Raw genomic sequence first — 24,239 nt, forward strand, 5'->3', positions numbered from 1 at the left:
GAAAGGGAGAACCATCTCTGGTGGAAAATAACACCATCTACAAGCTCTACAGTTTTTTTTTAAAGAAACCTACAGATTTTATTTATTTATTTTTCCCCCAAAGCCCCAGTAGATAGTTGTCTGTCATAGCTGCACATCCTTCTAGTTGCTGTATGTGGGACGCGGCCTCAGCATGGCCGGAGAAGCGGTGCGTTGGTGCACGCCCGGGATCCGAACCCGGGCCGCCAGCAGTGGAGCGCATGCACTTAACCGCTGAGCCACGGGGCCGGCCCTACAGTTTTTTTTTTGTACACAATGCTTAGTGTACAATAAATATTGCAAGACAAGCAAAAGGCATGATAGAAACAGACACACAGATGATCCATATATTGGAGTTAGAAGACAAAGGGCTTTAAAATAATATTATAAATCTGTTCAAGAAATTAAAAGATGAACAAAATGGATGAAAAATGGAAAATTTCACCAATAGTTAAGATCTGTAAAAAAGAATAAAATAGGGCCACCCCTGGTGGCCTAGTGGTTAAGTTCAGGGCCCTCTGCTTTGGCGGGCTGGATTCGGTTCCTAGGTGTGGACCTACACCACTTGCCTGTCAGCGGACATGCTGTGGTAGCGGCTCACATACAAAAAAAAAAGAGGAAGACTCAAAAATTAAAAATAGAAATACCTTATGATCCAGCTATCCACCCAACGAACCTGAAATCCACAATCCAAAGAGGCTTATGCACCCCTATGTTCATTGCAGCATTATTCACTACAGCCAAGACATGGAAGCAACCCAAGTGTCCCTTGACTGATGAATGGATAAAGAAGATGTGGTATATATATATCATGGAATACTACTCAGCCATAAAGAAAGACAAAATTCTCCCATTTGCAACAACATGGATGGACCTGGAGGGTATTATGTTAAGTAAAATAAGCCAGAAAGAGAAAGACAAGTAGGGCATGATTTCACTTATATGTGGAAGATAAACCAACACACACACAGATAAACTGTCTGTTGGTTACCAGGGGCTAGGGGGGTGGGGGGTGGGCACAAGGGGTGGAGGGATGCACTTATATGGTGACTGATAAACAATAATGTACAACAAAAATTTCACAATAACAAAAAAAAGAGGAAGATTGGCAGCGGATGTTAGCTCAGGGTGCATCTTCCTCAGCAAAAAAAAAAAAAAAAAGAATAAAATATACATTCCAGAACTGATAAATACAATGTCTGAAATTAAAAACTCATTGAACGTGTTTAACAGAAGACAGGATTAATGGACTTGAAGGAGGTCCAAAGAAAATATCCAAACTGAAACACATACACACGCACACACACACACACCGAATGGAAAGAACAAAACAGTATAAGAGACATGGGGTATGAGAGTCATGGGGTTTGGATGTCTTGAAGGAGAGAAGAGAGAGATTGGGGCAGAACAACATTTGAAGAGATAATGATGGAGAAGTTCCCCAAACTGATGAAGAGATCAACTCATGGATTTTAAAAAATTAAACAAATTCCAAGTAGTATAAATTCAAAGAAAACCATACTTAAGCACATCATATTCAGACTGCTAAAAACTAAAGATGCAGGAGAAAATCTTAAATACAACCAGAGAAAAAAGATGTATTACCTTCAAAGGAGGAATGATAACATTTTTTAATAGAAACAATGGAAACTAAATGACAAATGACAAAAACAAAACAAAAACAAAAATAAAACTAGCAACATACAAATACGTGCCCTACAAAAATATCCTTTAAACATGAAAGTGAAATACTGACATTTTGAGACACAAAGTAAAAGAACAGAACATTCAAGGGGCTGGCCCAGTGGCATAGTGGTTAAGTTCAGCATGCTCCGCTTTGGCGGCCTGGGTTCGGATCCCAGGCATGGACCGACACCACTCATCAAGCCATACTGTGGCGGTGACCCACATATAAAAAATACAGGAAGATTGGCACAGATGTTAGCTCAGGGCCAATCTTCCACACCAAAACAAGAAAAAAAAAAGAATAGAGCATTTAGTATATTTGAATTTTTTATATTACACTTATATCCCAAGTTGCAATACCATTACTTATTAATCATGAGAAATTGACAACTTCGCCTCTTAGAGTCTTTATTTGAAAACAGGGGTAACCATTCTATCAATCTTAAAACATACAACAAAGCTTTAGTGTATTGATGAAAATGCTTAATAAACTGTTTTCTTTTTGCTTTTTTGCTGAGGAAGATTCACCCTGAGGTAACATCTGTTGCCAATCTTCCTCTTTGTGTATGTGGGTCGCCACCACAGCATGGCCACTGACAGATGAGTGGTGTAGGTCTGTGCCCAGGAACCAAACCTGGGCCGCCAAAGTGGAGCACGCCGAACTCAACTACCAGGCCTTTATCTCCACAGAGAGTTAGTCATTATTATGATAACTTGGTTTATAGTCCATTTACTATTTTTGTCCTTATTTAAACACAATGTTCCATGTGTTTTCCAACAAACACAATGAGTGGTTACTTCTTCTGTCCTAGACATGCTGTTCTTGTTAAAACACAGCCTAAGATTTCATTAGCTATTTGGCAATCAAATTACACTGATTCATACTGTGCTTGCAAGTAATGAATTGGATCTTTAAAAAATGTGCACTATGCAGCCATATCTCTTCCAAATTTTATCTTTATAGCTGGACCTTTGCATCCACCTGCCATGCTTCACATTTACTCCTTTACATTTGCATTTCAGCTTGTCTGAGGCGGGTGATTATTGAGATCCTCTTGGTTCCTGAGTCTGTTTTCTATTGTGTTAGCTATATCTTCCAGCTTCATGCTGATGGTTAATCTGTTTCACATATGTGGAGGATCAGAATTTGCCACCCCAAAATGTTTCTCTTTGGCTTGATTATTTTTAAGAACAAAAGACACAAGAAGAAACTTTGATCTTCTCCCTAACTGCCTAAAAGAATTTAAGATGGAAGGCCTGTTTCAGGAAGGAGCTAATACCATAGAGAACTATAGTATTATATGAACCAGGTGTGGTAGACAGGGAGGAACCTAGCAAGGCCCATTTGATCAAAGTCCTCCGCATGTCCCATTGTCTTTGCAAGGTGTGGCAAACGTGTTTACCAAACATCTGCTTTCCCATCTCCAGGTGAATTGCCTGTCTCTCCTTTGAAGTCCCAAATCACTACCCCCAACATCCTCCTTTGTCCTTAGCTAAAGATGGTATTTAAGGTAGTGGCTTCTGCCATTTTGGCAAGTTACTCAGTTTTCCTGGGTTTCTCCCATGTATACATGTTATTAAATTTGTTTGATTTTCTCCTGTTATTTTGTTTCATGTCAATTTAATTCTTAGACCAGCCAGAAGAACCTAGAGGACAGAGGACTATTTCTTCCTCCCCTACACATACAATCCATATCCTTATTAAAATAATAAATATACAGAACGCAACAGTACCAGGGACATAGACCTGTGGTATGCCACTAGAGAACTGTCTCCAGGTTAACGCTGATATGTTAAATAGCAAACTTTGGATATTGTCACTAAATTGTTACAAATCCATAATTAATCCAGTCCTTATTTCTCTGTTTGTGTATAATATCATGACACATTTTGTCGAATCCTTTACAGCATTCCCCTGATGTACCACTCTAGTAGCCTTATTTAAAAACAGAAGACAATCCTTCTTATAGTGCAAGCTGAAATAGACATTCCTATCAAGCCTCTTTGCACATTAGACTCTCTACAAATAAAAGAGAGAGTCTGGAGAAGTTCCATTCTGAGAACTATGTTTAAAAATTATATTTAAAAATAAAATTATATTTTAAAATATTTGTTTCTATTATTTTGGTTTTGATTCTTTGGGGGTTTTAATTTTGTAGGATTTCTTTGCCTATTTTCATATCCATTATATTTCCCTAACATTTAAAACTTTTGATTTCCATTTTTCTCATTTTCCTCTTTTCTTCTATTCTTACTATCTTTTCATTGGTGTCTTATTCTCTCTTGGGTTTCTTCTAATTTTACCTTCACGTCTGTTGATGGGTTTTTTCCCCCACATGTTTTCAGTCTGACTCTTCATTGGGTTTTTGCTTAATGCTTTGTGCTTTTCATTCATGGAAGTACATCAAGTTTAAAATGTGTGGTCAAATATTTAGTTAAAATTTTCTTCTACTGCACAGTATCATTTTTCTGGAGAATGTTCTTCATCTGCCATTTTTTTTTCCTGTTCCTTTCCCTTTCCCTCCTTATTTTTTATTGTTTTGGGAACTCCTTCTACCTGTTTTGTGGTATTAAGTTTTGTTTATCTCCCAATTTCACCATTGAAAGAAGAGTTTCAATGGAATTGGTGCTTTGTTCTTTCCTTGTTGCTTTTGGATGACTTCCATGAAGAGAAGGGGGAAATGCCAACTTTATGCTGCCATCTTCAAACCAGAAGTCATCCAGCATGTTCTCCAACTTTTTATCTTGAAAAAATTGAAATTTAGGAAACATTGTAAAACTATCACAGTGGAATACTCCCATGCCTCTATTTAGATCCATCAAATTTCAACATTTTCCCATATTTCCTTTCTCTGTATTTCTTCGGTTAAATCATTTTGAAAATAAGTTGCAGACTCTGCTAGCATTAAAAAATGAAGCAAATAAAATGCATTTAAATATCTGTAATTATTACTATTTATGCCTACACATAGTTCATGTTCCCCAGAAGCAGACTCTGTGCCAGGGATTCTGGTGCCAACAGGTTATTGGGAAGAGCAAGGAATATGGGTTGGAGAGGGAAAAAGTGATACAGGGAAAGAAAGGTAGCCAACGAAAGAGGCAGTATCAAGCTAGCTACCACAGCAGGGGACTGGATCATAATCCCCTGGGGAAACTCTGGAAAAAAGTGCAAAACACATGCCTCAGAATTATCCCAGCCAAGGATGGGGGTGGGGGGAAGTTGTGGCATTTATTAACTTTCTATCATCAGTCATTGGTTAAGGAATTTCCCTCAGCGGTATTAATTCTGGCTCTCCATGTGTAGGCAAAGTGAGTTCTGGCAGCCCTTCAACTAAGATATAGTTGCTGGCTGATGGAAGGCAAGCTGATCTATAGGGAATACCATTAGTTTTTCAACAGAGAATTTAACACATTTAAACAAGAAGTTAGGAATAAAACTGTTTAGAACAATGTACTTATGAAATTATTGAAATACAAAGACATGTAATAGGCAAAGAGAATCTTGGTAGGAGCAATTATTAGATTGAAATTAGCTGACATCTTTAGCCCTACAGGTGTTATAAATTTTCTCTCTCTTTTTTTTTTTTTAGCTGAGGAAGATTTGCCCTGAGCTAAAATCCATGCCAATCTTCCTCTATTTTTTAGTATGTGGGCCACCAGCATAGCATGGCTGCTAACAGAGTGGTGTAGGTCCACACCTGGGAACCGAACCCAGGCCACCAAAGTGGAGCATGCTGAACTTAACTGCTAGGCCACTGGGGCTAGTCCAAAATGTTCTCTTATCATATTAACTAAAACCTGCAGTAACAAAGTCAAATTGAGCAGTGACTCTCTTTTTAGTGTATCACCATTAAGTATGATGTTCTGCAGGTTTGCTGTGTTGCCCTACACCAAATTAATGAAGTTTTCCTATAAATCTTACCAAACAAAATTTATTTCATTTTTGATTAAGAATGAATATTAAATCATGTCAAATATTATATATTTTTTTGTATCTAGCAAGATGCTCATATTGTCTCATGTAATCTTAGGTCTGTCTTTGCAAATAGCATATAGCTGCATTTTTATTTGTGTACATGTATATTTAATTTTAATCATTTCTTAGAGTCTGTCTTTTTTTATTGAGTTAACATTGGCTTATAACATTATATAAAATTCATGTGTACATCATATTTCGACTTCTGTATAGACTACATTGTATTCCCCACCAAAAGTCTTATTTCCATACTGCAAAGCTATGGTAATCAAAATAGCACAGTACTGGCAGAAAAACAGAGAGAGAGATCAATGGATCAGAATTGAGAGCCCAGAAATAAATCCACACATTTATGGACAGCTAATTTTCAACAAAGGAGCCAAGAATACACAATGGAGAAAGGAAAGTCTCTTTAATAAATGATGGGAAAACTGGACAGCCAAATGCACAAGAATGAAACTGGACTACTACCTTCCACTACACATAAAAATTAACTCAAACTGGATTAAAGACTTGAGGGTAAGACCTGAAACCATAAAACTCCTAGAAGAAAACATATGTAGCATGCTCTTTGACATCGGTCTTAGCAATATCTTTTTGGATATGTCTCTTCAGGTAAGGGTAACAAAAGAAGAAAAAAAAATAAAAGGCTTTGTCTTTTAATATGAAAATTTAACACATTCTTATTTACTACAACTAATGTGTTTGAAATTATTTTTGCCATCTCATTTTAGTTTTTTTTCCTCTTTCAACCAAACTTTTCAGTCATTTCTATTTTACTTTCTTATTAAATTGTTTTCTATTACTGTTTTCTTCATCTGCTTTGGAAGTTATGAATCCTTCTTTTAGGGGTTAATCTAAAAATATTTAGCATATTTTTATTAACATGTAGAATATATTGATATCTCTATTCTCCCCCAAATAAAGGAATAGTCTCAGGAAGCTTATTTTTCTTCTTCCTAAACTTCTATCTCCCACCACCTCCAATGTTATAAGCCTTTGAAATCTTAGTTCAAAATTGTTTTTAAATTTTTTAACATTGAGAGTTAAATATACATTTAACTAGTCTTTTTAGTCTCCATTGTTTTTCCCCCTCACTAGCACTAATTTTTGTATGTATGTATGCATGCCTTTATTTATTTATGAGGTACAATTTATATATTCTATTTTTCACCCTTTTTGGTGTACAGTCCTATGAATTTCAACAAAAGTATGTGGTTGTGTAACCACTACCACAATCAAGATATAGAACAGTTCCATTACCCAAATAATCCTCTTGTGCCCCATTGTAGTCAACCTTTCCCCCTACTGCAGTCCCTGGTAACTGTTGATTTGTTTTCTGTACCTATAGTTTTTGCCTTTTCCAGAATGTCATATAAATGGAACCATACAGTCTGCAGCCTTTTGGGTCTGACTTCTATCACTTAGCATAACGATTTGAGATTCATGCATGTGTCGTACACATCAGTAATTGGTTTCTTATTCTCATTGTTGAGTAGTATCGCATCATTGTTTTTTTGTACCCCACATTTTCCTCTTGGAAATACTTTTTATTTTGCTGCAGTAACTCTTTCAGAGAGGGTGTACAGCTGGTAGACATTTGAAGTTCTTGTTTGTGTGAAGATATTTTTATTTAAACTTGCACGTGAATGATATTTTGATTGGTATGTACATATTTTGGTTTAATATCATTTCACTCCGACATTTGTAGGTATTTCTGCACTTTCTTCCAGCACCACGTGCTGCCTAATGATATATCTGATGCCAACCTGATTCTAGTCCCTTTATAAGCAATGTGTGTAACTTTTTTTGTGTGTGTGTGAGGAAGATTGGCCCTGAGCTAACATCTGTTGACAATCTTCCTCTTTTTTGCTTGAGGAAGATTGTCGCTGAGCTAACATATGTGCCAGTCTTCCTCTGCTTTATATATGGGACACTGCCACAGCAAGGCTTGATGAGCGGTGTGTAGGTTCACGTCCAGGATCCAAACCTGCGAACCCTGGCCACTGAAGTAGAGCACGTGAACTTAACCATTATGCCACTGGGCTGGCTCCCAATTTATGTAACTTTTATTTTTTGAAACTTTCAGAATTTTCTCTTAATTGTTTGAGTTCAGAGGTTTCACCAAGATGTGGGGGTTTATTCACTCTGCTTGGCCCTTGGTGGGTCATTTCAGTCTGAAGACTTTAATTCTTATTCAACTTGGTGAAGCATTCTTTGCTCTCTCTTTTCCTTCATATTCTCTTCTGGACCTCCTTTTGCAGTGAAGAATGGACTATCTGAATTCATCTTCCATATTGTTTAACATTTCTCTATTTTCTGCCTCTCTGTATTTTTTTTCTACTTTTGAATGCTATGATATTCCAAATCATTTATTTGTTCTTTAGCCATATTCAGTCTTTAACTATTCTGCTAAGTTATTTACTCAGCCATCATAATTTCTAAGAACTATTTTTTTTTTCTGTTCCATTTTCTTGTTAGATTGTGCTTTTTTAATGATGCAACATAATTTCAAATAAGCTCTATGGGGCAGGTATCATGTGTTTTTTTTGGATGGGAGGAGGTGTTTGATTACCACAGCATTTAGTACACAAAGGAGAGTCTGATACAGAGTAGGTGCTCAGTGAGTATCTGTTAAATAAATGAGTATAAAAATTCTAGTTAGAATTTGAAATAAATATTTTATATTTCCTGGATTATCTTTTCCTCAAGGGTCAGTTTTTGGGTGCCTTCACCTTGATCCTTCTCTTTCATGTTTTCTCCAAGTGTTTGTCATCCCTGGTTCATATACATGAATTCAGGACTAGGTTTAATATTATAGGTGACTAGCATGAATTTCCTCTGGAGCCGGGTAGGTGTTTTCTCTCAGCAAGTTTCTCTCCAGAACTGGAGGGCTTTCTGTGTATTTCCTGCATGTGAACCAGCTATGTCAACTGGCACACTTCCCTCTAAGGTGCTGCATATCTGAAGAAGTGAGGCAGATTAGGGACACCCCAACCCATTATGAAAATAAACCCTATATTGAAGGCAATAGTGATTAAGAGCTCAGGCTCCAGATTAAATATCCCAATTTATTACAAACTTTATTATCTTGGGAAAGTTATTTAAACTCTTTTGTGCATTGTTTCCTCATCTGGAAAATGAGGATAAAATAATACCTATAGTATTTTATTAGCCAGCCCTGGTGGTCTAGTGGTTAAGATTCGGGGCTTTCACCACTGTGGCCTGGGTTGTTTCCTGGTCAGGGAACACCACCACCCATCTGTTGGTTGTCATACTGCGGCGGCTGTATGTTGCTGTGATGCTGAAAGCTATGCCACCGGTATTTCTTTTTCTTTTTTTTTTAACAGTTTGATTTATTTATTTATTTTTTTGTGAGTAAGATCAGCCCTGAGCTAACACCCATGCTAATCCTCCTCTTTTTGCTGAGGAAGACCGGCTCTGAGCTAACATCTATTGCCAATCCTCCTCCTTTTTTTTTTTGTTTCTCCAAAGCCCCAGTAGATAGTTGTATGTCATAGTTGCACATCCTTCTAGTTGCTGTATGTGGGACGTGGCCTCAGCATGGCCGGATAAGCGGTGCATCGGTGCACGCCCGGGATCCGAATCCGGGCCGCCAGCAGCGGAGCGCGCGCACTTAACTGCTAAGCCAGGGGGCCAGCCCACTACCGGTATTTCAAATGCCGGCCACCCATGGTGGACAGGTTTCTGCAGAGCTTCCAGACTAAGACAGACTAGGAAGAAGGACCTGGCCACCCACTTCTGAAAAAATTGGCCACGAAAACCCTATGAAATAGCCTTGGATCATTGTCTGATATAGACCGGAAGGTGAGAGGATGGAGAAAAAAGAGCAGACAGAGGGTTCTCCTGCACACAGGGTCACTAGGAGTCGGAATTGACTCTATGGCACTAACAACAAATACTCTTTTATTACATTACTACCTCTTATTAAGTGAGATTTATAATGAAATGAGATATATATAAAATTTAAAATAGTGCCTGCCACATAATTATTATTGTCATCATTCTTTTCCTCATCTCTTCTTTAACTTTCCTGCAGTGTCTGCTGTGGAGGTCTGAAGTTATCTCAAGTTTCGTTCTACTTCTCTTTCTGTTCTGGCAAATCATACTTAGGACTAGTTTCATCATTTGCAAAATGAGGTGAAGATAGTACCAACTTTATTAGAATACATTATTTAATTTTATAAAATGCTTAGAAAATTGCCTGGCATGTAGTGCTCTGTAAGTATTTGATAAATAAAATAGAGATATATGTCAGCAGTTTAGTCTCTTTCTTAGTATATTCATCTCTGCTTTTCTGTTTATTAGGCTCATTCAGACTCTAAACATCCCTTTGCTCTTGTTTTCTTTTAGGCTTACCCGCCCTTAGGAGATTCCTGCTCAGTCTCACCTATAATGCTGCCACTAGAGTTATCTAATTATCTTCCTCTTTCAAAACTTACTTCAGAGCCTCTAAAACACCCTATGTATTTTTGCATCCAGTCTCTAGCCCTTTAGGCTTCTTCAAAGGGAGATGGACTACCCATTATTGAGCTCCTCCTATGAGCCACGTGCCAGCAGGAGCTCTCAATTTATTCTTACAACAATCTATAAGGTAGGTAGGTATTATTAATATCCTTTTTACGTATGACGGACTCGAAGAAGTTAAGTAACTGGCCTACATCACACAATTATTAAGAAGAACAATAATTCAAATCCAGATATGTTTGACTGCAAATACAACATCTGAATGCTGGAAGCTCTTCACAGGCCAGTTGCTCCATATTACTTCTAACACCATACCTTCTCACATTGCACATAGCTTTTGTAAGTAGTATTCAGTAATTTCTCACTTAATATTTATTTTCTATTTCCAATTTTTTTTGTCTTCTTTTTTCAGTATAAAGGCTTTGCTATCTTCTTACTCCCATAGCACTTCGTATGTGTCATTTAACTTGTGAACTCTCAAAAATGAATCGCTAATGAGAAGAGTGAATCATTTTCCATGTTAAGTTTCCAAGATTTCTCATTAAAAAAAATAGGTTTCCAAATATTAACTTGCTTTAAATGATTACCCATACAAACCCCACCTCCATAAACTTTATCTTAAAAACAAAAAAAAGCCTGCCAAGTTAGACTACATGAATAGCTCTTTAAAAATTATTGGATAAAAGTTTAAATTACCAGAGGTTGCATCATTAGGGGTTATTATTTGAGAATTGTTTGTCTTCTATAATATGAAGTTATTCTCAGAAGGATACTGATTAGAATAGAAACCAGATGTATTTTTCAAGACTAGATTGAAAAAAATGATAAACAAGTAGAAAATTAATAGAAGAATGACCTAAGGATGTTTCTAGAAACTTGAAGCATGAGTATGATAGAAAAAGTATGTGGTGTGAGTGTGTGTGTGTGTGTGTGTGTGTATGTTTGTGAGAAAGAGAGGGGAAGAGAGAGAGGAAGAGAGGAAGAGAAAGAACAAAGAAACAGTGGAGGAGAAAAATGGGAAGAGAAAGGGAAGGAGGATGAATAGGATAAGAAACAGTTTCAGAATTCAAAACAGAACAAAGGAATTTATAAATCTTTGTAAATATTTGGTATCCCGAAGGAAATAGCATAATTTAATTTTACCTGTGAACCAAGAAAGTAAAAAACAGGGACAAGATGGTCTCTCAGTCTGAAAGGAATAAATTAAGTACTAATGAGATGAGGACCATCGTTGAAAGAAAAAAAAAAAAAATCCCCTTTTAAATTTAAAATATGACATGTTTTGGGTGTGGTAAAATAATCTAGAAATTTTATATTTCTCATCCCTTCTCTTCCCTCTTTTTTGAGGGATAAAAAGAACAATAATGTTGTTGATGCTTTTGAGTCTGCTTCTTGGTTTTATATTTGATTATATTAGAAATAAAGTATATTTATTACCACAATATGTCAACATGCTGAGTGGAATAAAATGGAATGAAAGGCATGAAGAAGGCAATCAAGGGAAGGGAGGAGCACATTATAAATAATTTAATTACTATTTTTTTTTTTCAGAGAAAAGCACAAACACAGTCCCCCACTACCACAAATTATGCAGTCAAGTTTCCCACATTTGGGGAAATTGCAGGGGTCAGCACATCTGGACTGCAATGGATAAGCCTCGCCCTGGGAAAACCCCCTTCATGATCATGGTATCTCCCCCACCAGGTAAGAATCATTACCATTTTTGAATTAATCTTTAATCACCCCTTTAGTTGTACTAAGAACTAGAATTACCCTCTTTAATTTTATTTATCCAAGGCAAAAATAATAAAATGAATGTTATCTTAATAAACCATCCTATCTTAGAATAATTTAAAACACAGTAAAATTTCATTTATTTGAAGTTCCTTAATTCGGAACTTGTTACCATTCAAATCAAATTTGGATTGTAATTTATCTTTTTGCTATGCGGATATTTCTAAGATAGTGCAAATTAATAGGATGAACCAGTTGTCATGGGAGATTTAAAAATATTTAAGAAAGAAAACTATTTTCAAACATCTTTCAGTACTTCCATATCCACATTTGCAGATAAGCTGATAAGCTATTTCCATATTTTTTTGTTGACTCAATTAAGCCAAATGACAGTTTGATTTATTACACATATAGTAGTTGGCATTAATAAACACTATTTCTTTTAAAATATACTATAATTTTGAATTTTTACTAATTCAGTAACTTTCTAAACTCATGATACAATGCTTCCAACTTTCAAGCTACTTAGACTAGGGAATCAAAACTATAATTATGTGCAGCCAAAAAATCCTATTAGAAATAAATAAGTCAGTCTTGTTTTGTCATTCTTAGGGCCGAATGACTATCAAATGACAGATATGATTGTATTTTTTTTTCCAAATTAATCAATTTTTCTTGGCATTAGATAGACAAAATTTTAGTTTTTGACATATTCTCTTGAGGATCTACTGTGGTAGTATACGCTGATACGAACTACTTGTTGAGTAATCTACTGTGGTAGTATATGCTGATATGAACTACTCTATACTACAACATCCCTCCTGTAGCACATTTCCTTCTATAGAAGGGAACATGGAATATAGAAGCAATTTTCTTTTAGATAAAATAACCAGAGAGGGTACTAAGTACTGATTTCTTTTTAAAATGCTAACATTGTTGTTAAGAAAGTTCTGTCTGGGCCAGCCCCAATGGCCTAGTGGTTCAAGTTCGGCGCACTCCAGTTTGGTTGCCCAGATTCAGTTCCCGGGTGCAGAACCACACTACCGTTAGTGGCCATGCTGTGGCAGTGGCTCGCAAAAAAAAAGAGGAGGAAGATTGGCAACAGATGTTAGCTCAGGGTGAATCTTCCTCAAGAGAGAAAGGAAGGAAGGGAGGGAGGGAGGGAGCGAGGAAGGAAGGAAAAAAGGAAGAAAGGAAGGAACGGAAAGGAAATGAAAGTTCTTCTTCAGTGTTACAAGAGTTGACCAAACACTGTAAATTAACCTATATTTTGACAACTTTGAAACCCATTTATGGCTGAAATCAAAGAATAAAACTGTTTTAGGATTTTACAATAAGGTCCCGCAATATAGCTTGACTTCTGATAACTTCATGTGTTATATTACTGGAGCCTATGATATTCCAGTTGTCAGACACATTCTTAATTAGAAAAATAAGGAAGGATGGCCCTTAACATTTTTGTTGAAGTACATACTTACTACTGCCATGAGAAAAGCTTTCCTTTTGTACCTGAGGTTCTTAAAAAGAGATTCTGTTTCTACTTCCACACTTTTTTTTTTCTGAAGCATAACTGACATACAATATTCTATTAGTTTCAGGTGTACATCACGGTGATTTGATATTTATATACATTATGAAATGATCACCTCAATAAGTGTAGTTATCATCTGTCACCATACAAAGTTATTATAATATTATTGACTATATTCCCTATGGTGTACATACATCCCCATGACTTATTAATTTTATAACTGGAAGTTTCTACCTCTTACTTCTCATCACCTCTTGATTTGAAAGATGCTTACTGGTTCTCATGTCAAGGGAGTAAGAGGTCCAGATCCCTCTGATCCAGAGTGAGTAGGGTTTTGGGTGATAGCGTTCCTCTCACCTAAACTTTCCAACTGCCTGATTTTCACCTCCAATGCTGATTCTCTCCCAGCCTTTCTTAGCTCCGCAAATGACACCACTATTTATCCTATTACAAATGTTAGACATCTGGAATTTAATGTGACTCTTCCTTGTATCTCACATTGAATCTATCATCAAGCTTTGTCTCCAACATTTATCTGTCAACTTCTTTCCATCTTTTCGCCACATCCTAGTCTAAGGTATCATCATCTCCAACCTGGATTAAAGCCAAAGCCCCCTACCTTGCCTCCTTACTTCAACTTTTGCCATCCTCCAAATCATTCTCCATAAAGTTTTCAGAATGATCACATTACTCACTGATTATAACCCATTATATTTAGGATCAAATCCAAAGTCTCTACTGTTGGTATCAAGACCCTACACACATTGGTCTCATATCACCTAACTTTCCTATTGTTCACTATGCTCCAGTTATACTGTCATCTTTTAGTTTCTAGAACACACCAAGCTCATTTTCACCTCAGAACTTTTGTTTTCCCTGTTACCTGTTCCTGGAATGCACTACTTCCACTTCTGATTTCTTATACTTCAGATTTCAGCTTAACTGTCACCTCCTCAGACAGGACTTTTGTGATCAGATTCCAACCACTCCTCTCCCTTCTGTTATTTGCTACCATAGTACCTATTTATCTCCCCCTGCAATATTACCAGAATTCTGTTTCTGTGTTTATTACCTGTCCCCTCCTCCATAATTTAAGCTCCATAAGGTCAGGGACCTTGTTTATCTTATTGAACAATATATCTCTATCATATTGCATACTCCCAAATACATAGTAAGTGTTGATTTGAAGTAATTAGAATTTTTTTTTTTTTGTGAGGAAGATCAGCCCTGTGCTAACATCTGCCAATCCTCCTCTTTTTGCTGAGGAAGACTGGCCCTGGGCTAACATCTGTGCCTATCTTTCTCCACTTTATATGGGACGCCACCTCAGCATGGCTTGACAAGCAGTGTGTCGGTGCGCACCCGGGATCCGAACCTGTGAACCATGGGCCGCCGCAGCGGAACGTGAACACTTAACCGCTTGCGCTACTGGGCCGGCCCCTCGAAGTAATTAGAATTTTATTCAGGAAAAATAGGGGTGTTACTGAGGACTTTTAAGCAGAAAAATAACATGATTGCAACTGTGCTTTAGGAAGATTTAACCTGATAGCAACACATAAAATGGATTGGAGGTTGGAGAGAGGACATTTGAGGAGATGGGTTAGGAATAGAGTTGACATGAGAGATAACAATTTCTTGACTCAGGATGTGAAGGTGATAATTGATAGGAAGAAACAAGTGTGGAAGAAGTTGTGGTAGTAGAATTGCTAATTTTTGGAGTTGATTACAGAAATAAGGAGGGCTCACTATGACTGAGTTAATATTAAATACCATCGAGGGAAAAATATGATTAATATCTAAAGATAGCAAAAATGTTTAGTTTGAAGAGAAGCCTAAGGAGAAGTATAACCCTCCTTTCTCTTATGCATGAGTTATCTTGTTAGCCACCAGTGTTACATGAGTCTGTATTTTACCGGTTACTTCGCTTTTTGTGGATGTATTTTTATATTAAAGATGTTCAGCTCCATAACTTCTTCTCCTTCTTTACTATTATGATTATCTTTATTTTGCCTCCTTCTCCCACTTTTGAAAAGTTCATCTGGTGCTGAAAAATCATGGTTTTAAAGCTAATGAATTAAAAATTAAACCAATTTTGTTATTAACACATTGACATCCATGAAAGATGTTTTCAAAAATTGCCATTGCTAGTTTTACCCCTCATTTTGCTGCCTTGCTATGTAGACAATGAATATGGAACCAAAGAATGACAATTTAAAGCAAAGAATGTAATAACCCTAATTGCACAGGGTCTTTGTTGTTCTTCATGATGTTCTCCTAGAGGTGAAGCAAAGTCTCTCCATACCCATTATAACACTTTTCAACTGTTGGAGTGGCCCTTGGCACTAGTATATAGCACTGAATCAAGAAGTTGATTCTTTGCTAAAGTTAAGCTTTAATTTAAGGAGAGTCAAAGCCATCAAGAGTGAGTTATGTAGTATAACTTCATTATATAGAAATTTCCAGATTAAAAAAAAAACAAACTAGTAACTATAAAGAACTTGCTCCAGGTCTAAAGTTGAACAGTAATTCAGTAAATTAATAATATAATTTGAAGAACTTGAATCTTAGATCAGCATTTCAGGGAAGATTTTATAAATATAAAATTAAATCAAATTTTTATAGACTCAGAGACACAAAGAGTCAAGTTACATTTGTAAACTGAGATATTTATACAGTTGAGTCACAGGCACACCACACTTTTGAGCTATGACTCAGACTTTGTATCTTATATACAGTTAGTTTTAAAATGTTAGGGCATTATGCAAAGAGTAAGCACAAAGTTTACATAACTGAGGATTTATAGGGCCCCCAGGCTTGCTCAATTACTTTTGGAATTTTACTCCAGAGTTTAAACTACTCTCTTCGACCAGGTCTATCAGGTTTGAAGTAGACACACCTGCACTCCAGATTCCTATCACACTTACAATAAACCCAGCCTCCTATTACCACAATCTTCAAAGTTCATTATAATCTGGCCCTGCCTACTTTTTTCAGTTTCATTTATCTCTCACTAGTCTCCCCACTACTCATGTACTTCATTCACATTGGCCTTCTTTCAGTTCTTGGAACACACCAAGGTCATTCCTGTTCCAGGAAGCTTAAAATTTACCTCAGATAGGCCTTTCCCTCTACCCATTACCCATCTACCCCTTATCTCCTTGGACACCTTCTTTGTATCCTAATATCCGCCCCCACCCCTACTCCCACCACAGTTTGACATGTTTATGTTTGTTCTCTCACTGGAATGCATACTCTGTAAGGGCAGAGATCACTTTCACAATATTCACCATTATATCTTCAAAAGTCTAGGACAACATCTGGCACCAAGTAGCTATTTGATAAATATTTGTTAAGTGGATGAATCAAGGAAGTAAGTAATATTGGTTGTATGGCATGATCCAAAGTTGAGCCTAAATTTACTGAATGGGAATGACAGAAGAAAAGAGGAAGATAAATCCATAGTGTGACGATAGCTGTGGAAATATAGTGGAAATATATCTTGGACCACAATCTCAAATATGCAAGGAATAACATATAAATTTATGTTTATAAATCAACCTACCTTCAACTTGGAGAATTTCACGCCCCCAGTTGGTGGAAAACTTAACCTCAATTATTCTTGGATTTCCCTCGCTGTTTCAAGATGGGATAGGGTTCAAGGGTTTTATTCAGGGCCAAGCCAAGGGCCTCTGGTTGTTGAGTCATTTGTCTCCCCTGGTTGCTTCTGGGTATTCACTGACTCTACTCACACAGTTCCTTCAGGTCTAGGCTCCCTGCTCTTCCAGATTTCTTTTAAAACATAGGAAATCTTTATGAGGGTTGCTTATGGGCCCATCTTTTTAGACATAGGAGGCAGCTCTTAACTCTCTGGAGCTTTGCTGCTTCTGCTGTGTGCTGTGGTGTTACCAGAAATATAGGAGCTTGGCTCCCCAAATAGACTTTTTTCTTTGCTCCCCAGTTTGCAGACTCTCAGCTCCCCTGGGCTGCTTCTCAAAGGCACTTTTATGCTTCCCCTCTTTTCAGGGCTTCTAACACAACCCTTTGAAAAGGATTTCAGCTTTACCGAAGTCAGGAAGTGTATATGACTTTTTTCTCCTCCATCTTTCCTTTCCAGTTACAAAGTTTGGCTATCTTTTTGAAAATACGAAGAACAGAAAAAATAGTAAAAATGAACACAAGTGAGTATTTCATAAACATTCTGTGAACAGGAATTAAGTAAGTTTGCGTCAGAATAGAGGGAGGGAGCATAATTCTGATCATGTCACTCTTCGGCTTAACATACCATAATGGCTTCCTATTGCTCTTAGCATAAAGATAAAACTCCTTGAAATAGTCCACCAGGACCCTGCCTGCCTCTCCAGCCTCTTCACATACCATAGTCCCTCTCATTCTCTTTACTAGAGCCACAATGGTGTTTCGTTGTTGAAAAGAACATGCTCTTTTTCAACACAGAGTCTTTGTACATTTGCCGGTAACTCTTCACCTGATTAACTCCCACTCACCCTTCAAATTGGAGCTCTACTGGCTTTATTGCAGGGACGCTTTCCCCACTGCCACCTATTGTAGACATTCAGAGCACCATGTACCTTTTCTTTATGGCACTTGTCTATAATGGTTACTTTCTCTCATAAGATGAGAAATGCAAGAGATAACCAAAATGAAATGCCATTTTCACCTGTCAGATGAGCAAAACCCTAGAATTTGGCAATACACTATATTGAACAAATGGGCACTCCTATGCACTGCTAGTGGGATTGTAAAACTAGTACAACTTCTGTGGAGGGTAAGTTGGCAATATCTATCTAAATAATAAATATATATACCATTTGACCCAGATAAATTCTGGAAATGGATCCTACAGATATATTTGCACAGTAAAAATGACACATTTATAACTTTATTTATTGCAGCATTTTTTTTTTTGGTAATAGAAAAAGACTGGAAAACAATTAAATCTTCATCAATAGGAGGCTAGTCAAATACACTGTGATATATCCATTCAATGAAGTACTATGCAGCTGTAAAAAAAACTGAGGAAATTTCCTAAATACTGAGATAGAAAGATTTTCTATTTTTATTAAGTTAAAAGTGCAACATGCAGAACATTGTGCATGGTATGCTACCTTTTGTATAACAAGAGGAAAAGTAAAAAATGTATATATATATGTGTGTGTGTGTGTATTCAATTTGCCGGTATATGCACAGGAAACTCTGGAAAGATACACAAGAAACTAATAACAATGATTACCTATATTTTGGGGAAAAGTTGGGAACTAGGAGGAAGGGGAGCAGGATAAGATGTAAGAAAGTAAAGTAATAAAAATATTTAATGATGTTCCCTTCTATTGATTAAACTATACATACAAATGTGGCATAGGTTTAAAATTAATTATTGAAATGGAAAATTCATTAAACAAAGTTATTTTCTATCATTTACCTCTTCATGAAATAGCGATATAATGGAGGTTGCTTAAGCAAAACTAGGTGATTAATCATTACTTTAACAACTGCCTATGTTTTCATGATATTAACTGAAATAGAGTCTCTGTATTCTTTTCATATATTCTATCCCCAAATCAAACAAGACAACTATTAGGCATTGTTTCTTTTTGAAGAATCCCAGGTGCTAATCTTTACTTTCTAAGGACATTTTTTTAAAAAGTCAATTTTTAGGAATAGATGCAAGAATCCTTTGTTTTATAGATTTAAAGCTCAAGAGATGAAGGTATTCCCAATTAAAAATGAAGTTAACTAAATCTGGAAACAACAAAAGAGACACTTCTTCAAAGTATTTTTGTGCTTAGCCTATCACAAGAGCAATAAATACTTGTCAATGTTATTACCACTAAAGAACTTAAAAGAACCCTGAGGGTTACCCCATCTAGAGATATCTAAGTTACTCCCGGTTCCAGGAGAATCCCTCTTGAAGTGTAAGTATAACAAGAGCATAAGTGAAGTTCTTCATTACAGCTGTGGTCCTAGTGAAACAGGTTGTGGGCCCATCTTGAATTAATTATTCTCCATTAAGGAAACTGATAATCAAAGGATTTAAATATAGTTCCCTTGTTGAGAACAATCTATTCATTAATATTACTGGGATCATATTTTCAAATCACAGAGTACAATGGCATCTAATGAACTTACAGTGCATAGATCACAAGTTCATACTTAGTTTCCAGTTTTGCAATTAACCCTATATAGCAGATTTTAAGGAGGCACTAAGCACTCTTTATCAACAACTGTATATTTCTTTTATTTAAGTCTTGAGCACATAATTAGTAAATTTTGACTTCAAATCTGTTGATTTCTTGGTTTAAAATCTGTAGGGTCAGTGTGGAACAGATGCATTTAGTAGCTCTTGAATATCTTTATATATGAACTGACTGTTAATTTTCATTTCTTTAGAAGGAATATCCAAGTCCTAGGAATTCTGACCCTCCTCATTATTGTTGCCTACGGAACTAATGAGAGTATGATTCAGAACACAGTAGCATCATACTTTGTTTCCTTCTCCTCTCCCTCCTTTTAGAGAAATATCTCATAGACTATTTTACAGCCATCTAGCTTTCAATAGATGCAACTATAGAAGGGCCCACCTTCCTCTGCTCTAATAAACTTAGAAATTTCAATATCTGGTGCCTAAAGAGTAACTGGGTACACTTAAACTATTCTATGCTCTTGATTCTGTTCCCCAAAAGCATAGACACAAAGGGAAATCACATAAACTATAATCCAACTGAAGGGACAATTTCCTTTCCTATTTGGTCTACATGCACCACCTGGTGGTAAAGTAGCGTATTTCAAGTGCTCTGTGTGTGTGTGTGTGTGTGTGTGTGTGTGTGTGCGCGCGCGGCACACGCGCGTTTTGGGGGTATTAACATGGGAAAGAGAATTTTAATATATATTCCTAAATATTGATTTAGATTAATAATTCAATTATTCTACAACAAATATCTAATAAAACACTAGAATACCTCTATATACATACTAGAACAGGAGGTAAAGGAGAGAATAATTCAAGTTGGAAAGTAAAATAGCTCTCTCTTATTTACATTAGCTATATCTCTTATAATTCCATCCATGAATTAACATTTATTCATTGTGCTAATGTTCTATGAGGCAAGAGTCAAACATTGATAACCAATGTAAAACCATTTTCTTTACTTTTAATTTTTAAGAATAATAATTTTTAAAAGTATGTATCCTCTTCCTTATATTAGTAGTTAGTATAAGTCAAAAATCACAGAATTTTAAAACTACAAGGCATCTTAGAATCATCTAGACTAATGCACTAATTTTACAAATGTAGCAGCTAAGACTCAGGCACGTCAAGTGACTTGCCCAAAGTCGTAAGAACCTAGGTCTTTTCACTTTCAGTCTAGAAATATAAGACGTAAGAATTATACTCATATACAATGATACAATATCTCTTTATGAAGAGACATACCCTTAACTCAGCTATACAGTGCTTTAGGACACTAAGAAGTGAGTTAATACCTATTATTAGTTTTATTCTAACCTTCTGAGCACAAAGCAGTAACAGTAGAAATGCATGCATCATAAAGCTATGGAAAAGATGTTCTAACAATTAAAAAATCCCTTTTATATATGTTCAAAGGAATATTTTTCAACTTATACACAACTGTTATGCTGTAAAGATGGTCTAAAAAATTTCCTTTCCCCTTCTAACTGCTTCAGAATCAGAGATCTGTTTCTACAAAGTAGGTATCCATTTGAGATTTAAGCATAAACCATGTTCATAGCTCCCTCTCATGACCATCGAATGAATACTGTACGAGCCTCCTTTATTCTTGCTGTTGTATTCAACTAACAGCTCACTGGTTAAGTTTTAATTGCTTCCAATGAGGTCAGCAAAGGTATTTATCTAGAAGCCCTGAATAAAAGGCTCCACACACACACACAAGCACACACGCGCTCACACACACAGAGAAAATCCTCTTGCCTGTTGATTTATGGAAACAATTATGATTCTGCTGGAGAATTTCTCAGCTAAGAAATAGTTTGTAGCTACAGTAGAGAGCTCAAGTTGCACAAGGCAGACAACAGACATGGAATTCTTGTGTATCCAGCTGTTAATCAACAGAACAAGTAAGTTACTGTTATCTGTTTTTAAAAACAATGCTGAATGTTTTCTAGTAGTTTTTCTTTCTCTGGTTTTAGAACTGAGGGGAAAGTAAAGTTACCAGATTTTTGAGCCATGTAGTTATCTATAGTAATTATGCTATAGAACTTACATAAAGATAAGGTTGAAGTTCTCCAGAGCAATCCTGACATTTAACTTGAGAAATCCGGGCAGTCCAGGAAAAAATAATTGATTAACCACAAATGTAAAAGTATAAAATAAAGAAACCTAGGGAAAGCATTTATGATTTCTTAACAGTAATTTTAGAACTTAATTTAAAACAATAGCTCGAATTGCAGGATGTTTCTTACCAAATAGCAACTGGAATGAATGGTACAATCATTTTCTGATTTGTCTCTACTAATGCATTACTTTTATAAATCTACATATAGAGTGGTAAAGATGTCAACATCCTCCGTGAAAGCTGTTTTAAACGTACCTTCATGGTATAAACTGAATGTTATAATACTATTTACCCACTGAAATTCATACATGAAATTTTTCATCTTCCTCTCTCCTCCCCTCCCCATTCTTAACCTCTCACTGCAAACAGAAGTCAAGTAGCAAAGAGCATCACAGCAAGTGAGCTTATTACAACCTGTTTTTATAAGGACATACCAACAGCGAGTTACTTAAGGAGGAATCCTGTATTGTTATCAGGAACTAAATGGATAAGGCTAACAATTTGGAAAGAGAAACTACTCTTTCTTAAATCAATCTACAATTCACAGATAGGAAGAGGTCAATGACCTAGGAGCAACAATCAACTCAAGATTTAATTTTCATTATGTTATTCATGAACACCCGGAGCACTACACTATAATGCGCAAATGGATACTGACATGGATCCTGCCAACTTTGCTCTACAGATCATGCTTTCACATTATCTGTCTAGTGGGCACTATCTCTTTAGCTTGCAATGACATGACTCCAGAGCAAATGGCTACAAATGCGAACTGTTCCAGCCCCGAGAGACACACAAGAAGTTATGATTACATGGAAGGAGGGGATATAAGAGTGAGAAGACTCTTCTGTCGAACGCAGTGGTATCTGAGGATTGATAAACGAGGCAAAGTCAAAGGGACCCAAGAGATGAAGAACAACTTCAGTAAGTACTGCCTTTTATTTATAGCACTGCTTAAAACCTTAACAGTCTGTGAAAGCATCAATTTTCAAGTGACATGGTTTCTCAGTTTCCTTCTTTCTTGGAAAAAAAAAGTTGAATGTCATCTTCTAATGTCCCTAAATTGGGATAGTTGACCTATGTTCCTAAAAACATCTCCTGGAACAGGGCAAATCTACTAATATTATAGTTGGAGCTGATAACCCAAGCCAATTTGAAAATATATCCTCATTGTCCTAAGCTCAAAATGCTCATAAGTTAAGCAAAATGTAAATGATATTATTCACAGTGAAATGTGATTTACTGTCTCCTAGCAAAATTCATTAGGAACTCTAATAGAGTACTCAGTGAATGCTCACCAAAAACTACTTATTAGTTTAAGGAACAGAGAATTTATTTTTTAAAAATAACTTGATTTCCTTTGACAGAATATTTCTGTGATGTAAAATATGTAATCTGTGCTCAAAAATGCATTCAGTGACTTGTGCAATTGTGTATAGTTATAAAACAGAAGAGAATCTGTGGTATCCTCATCTGTTCATGTCATAATGAGCTTGTATTAGATTCCTTAATTATTTACCGAGGCAGAAAAATGGGTTCCTCCTATCATTTTCTTTATCTAAATCTTCTATACCATAGTTCTATGTTACCTTAAGAGAAATGTAAATGTGGAGGAAATAAAAGTGAGTTGGAAGAGATGTTAATTCCATGATTTTCAATTAGTGAGCCTTACATTTTCACCAAGAATCAGTTATTCTTTTCATGTTGAAATATCAGGATTGGATTCATCATTTAGCTGTTATGATTAATAACCAATGTCAATAATATTAAATTTAATGGGGTAAAATGTATACCTCAGCATATACATCAAGAATTTAAAATTCCTGAGTGAAAATAAATTTTGTTTGTATCACTAGCACTTGAACAACGTTATTGTTATATTATCTTATAATACTATGTGTGCTAAAGTCAACCGAAAAAGAATGCATGGGGATGATGGTATAAATATTTGCCTAGCACAGAGTCAGGCTTGCAGTGAATACTTAAAACTTTTGTTGCTTGTTTAATAAATGGCTTTTAGGCTTCTTAACTAATAAACCAATAAATGGGAATTTGGGAAATTATGTCTCGAATATGAAAATGAGAGGATCTTCTTTTTAACTATAATTGATATAGAATGTTAAGGCCATTTTAATGGAATGTCAACAGTTATGGTTTTATTATTACTGTTATTAATAAATTTATCATGTTAGTCCTAGAATATTGTTCTGATTATATTAAAGATTAGCTAAGGAAATAACTATTTGGAGGAAAGTTTTGTGGATAGCCACTTCTGTGTGAGCAACAGAATTTGGCTTATAATCAATTTACTTAAAAGTTATTGAGATTTATCACGGATAATGGAACCTGGAGGAGAGACAGAGCCCAGGTAGAAGTTATGACACATAGGTCCAATCCCTGCCTGTGAAAGACATTGGAACAATTTCTTACTTTTTCTGATTCTCATTTTTTTCATCTGTAAGATGTGGGATATGTACAG

At 36.1% G+C, this 24,239-nt stretch overlaps 2 protein-coding genes and 1 non-coding gene across 4 annotated transcripts in view; 1 reads left to right on the forward strand and 2 right to left on the reverse strand.

Moving 5' to 3' along the window:
- FAM227B (family with sequence similarity 227 member B) overlaps positions 1-24,239 on the reverse strand; it is a 206,498-nt gene that overhangs the window by 52,115 nt on the left and 130,144 nt on the right. The window lies entirely within an intron of this gene.
- Positions 11,717-11,880, reverse strand: LOC147917550 (U1 spliceosomal RNA). The gene has a single exon (XR_015551795.1). It is a non-coding gene; the product is annotated as a U1 spliceosomal RNA (small nuclear RNA).
- The window catches only part of FGF7 (fibroblast growth factor 7), a 63,095-nt gene continuing 61,170 nt past the window's right edge, over positions 22,315-24,239 (forward strand). The window contains exon 1 of the mRNA XM_004421560.3: positions 22,315-22,684. Within this exon, the coding sequence (XP_004421617.1) occupies positions 22,399-22,684 (286 nt within the window). The 5' untranslated portion in view covers positions 22,315-22,398. The remainder of the gene's footprint in view (positions 22,685-24,239) is intronic.

This window comes from Ceratotherium simum, chromosome 3, assembly GCF_057802395.1.
Source record: "Ceratotherium simum simum isolate JZ-2026a chromosome 3, ASM5780239v1, whole genome shotgun sequence".
Taxonomy (NCBI): domain Eukaryota; kingdom Metazoa; phylum Chordata; class Mammalia; order Perissodactyla; family Rhinocerotidae; genus Ceratotherium; species Ceratotherium simum.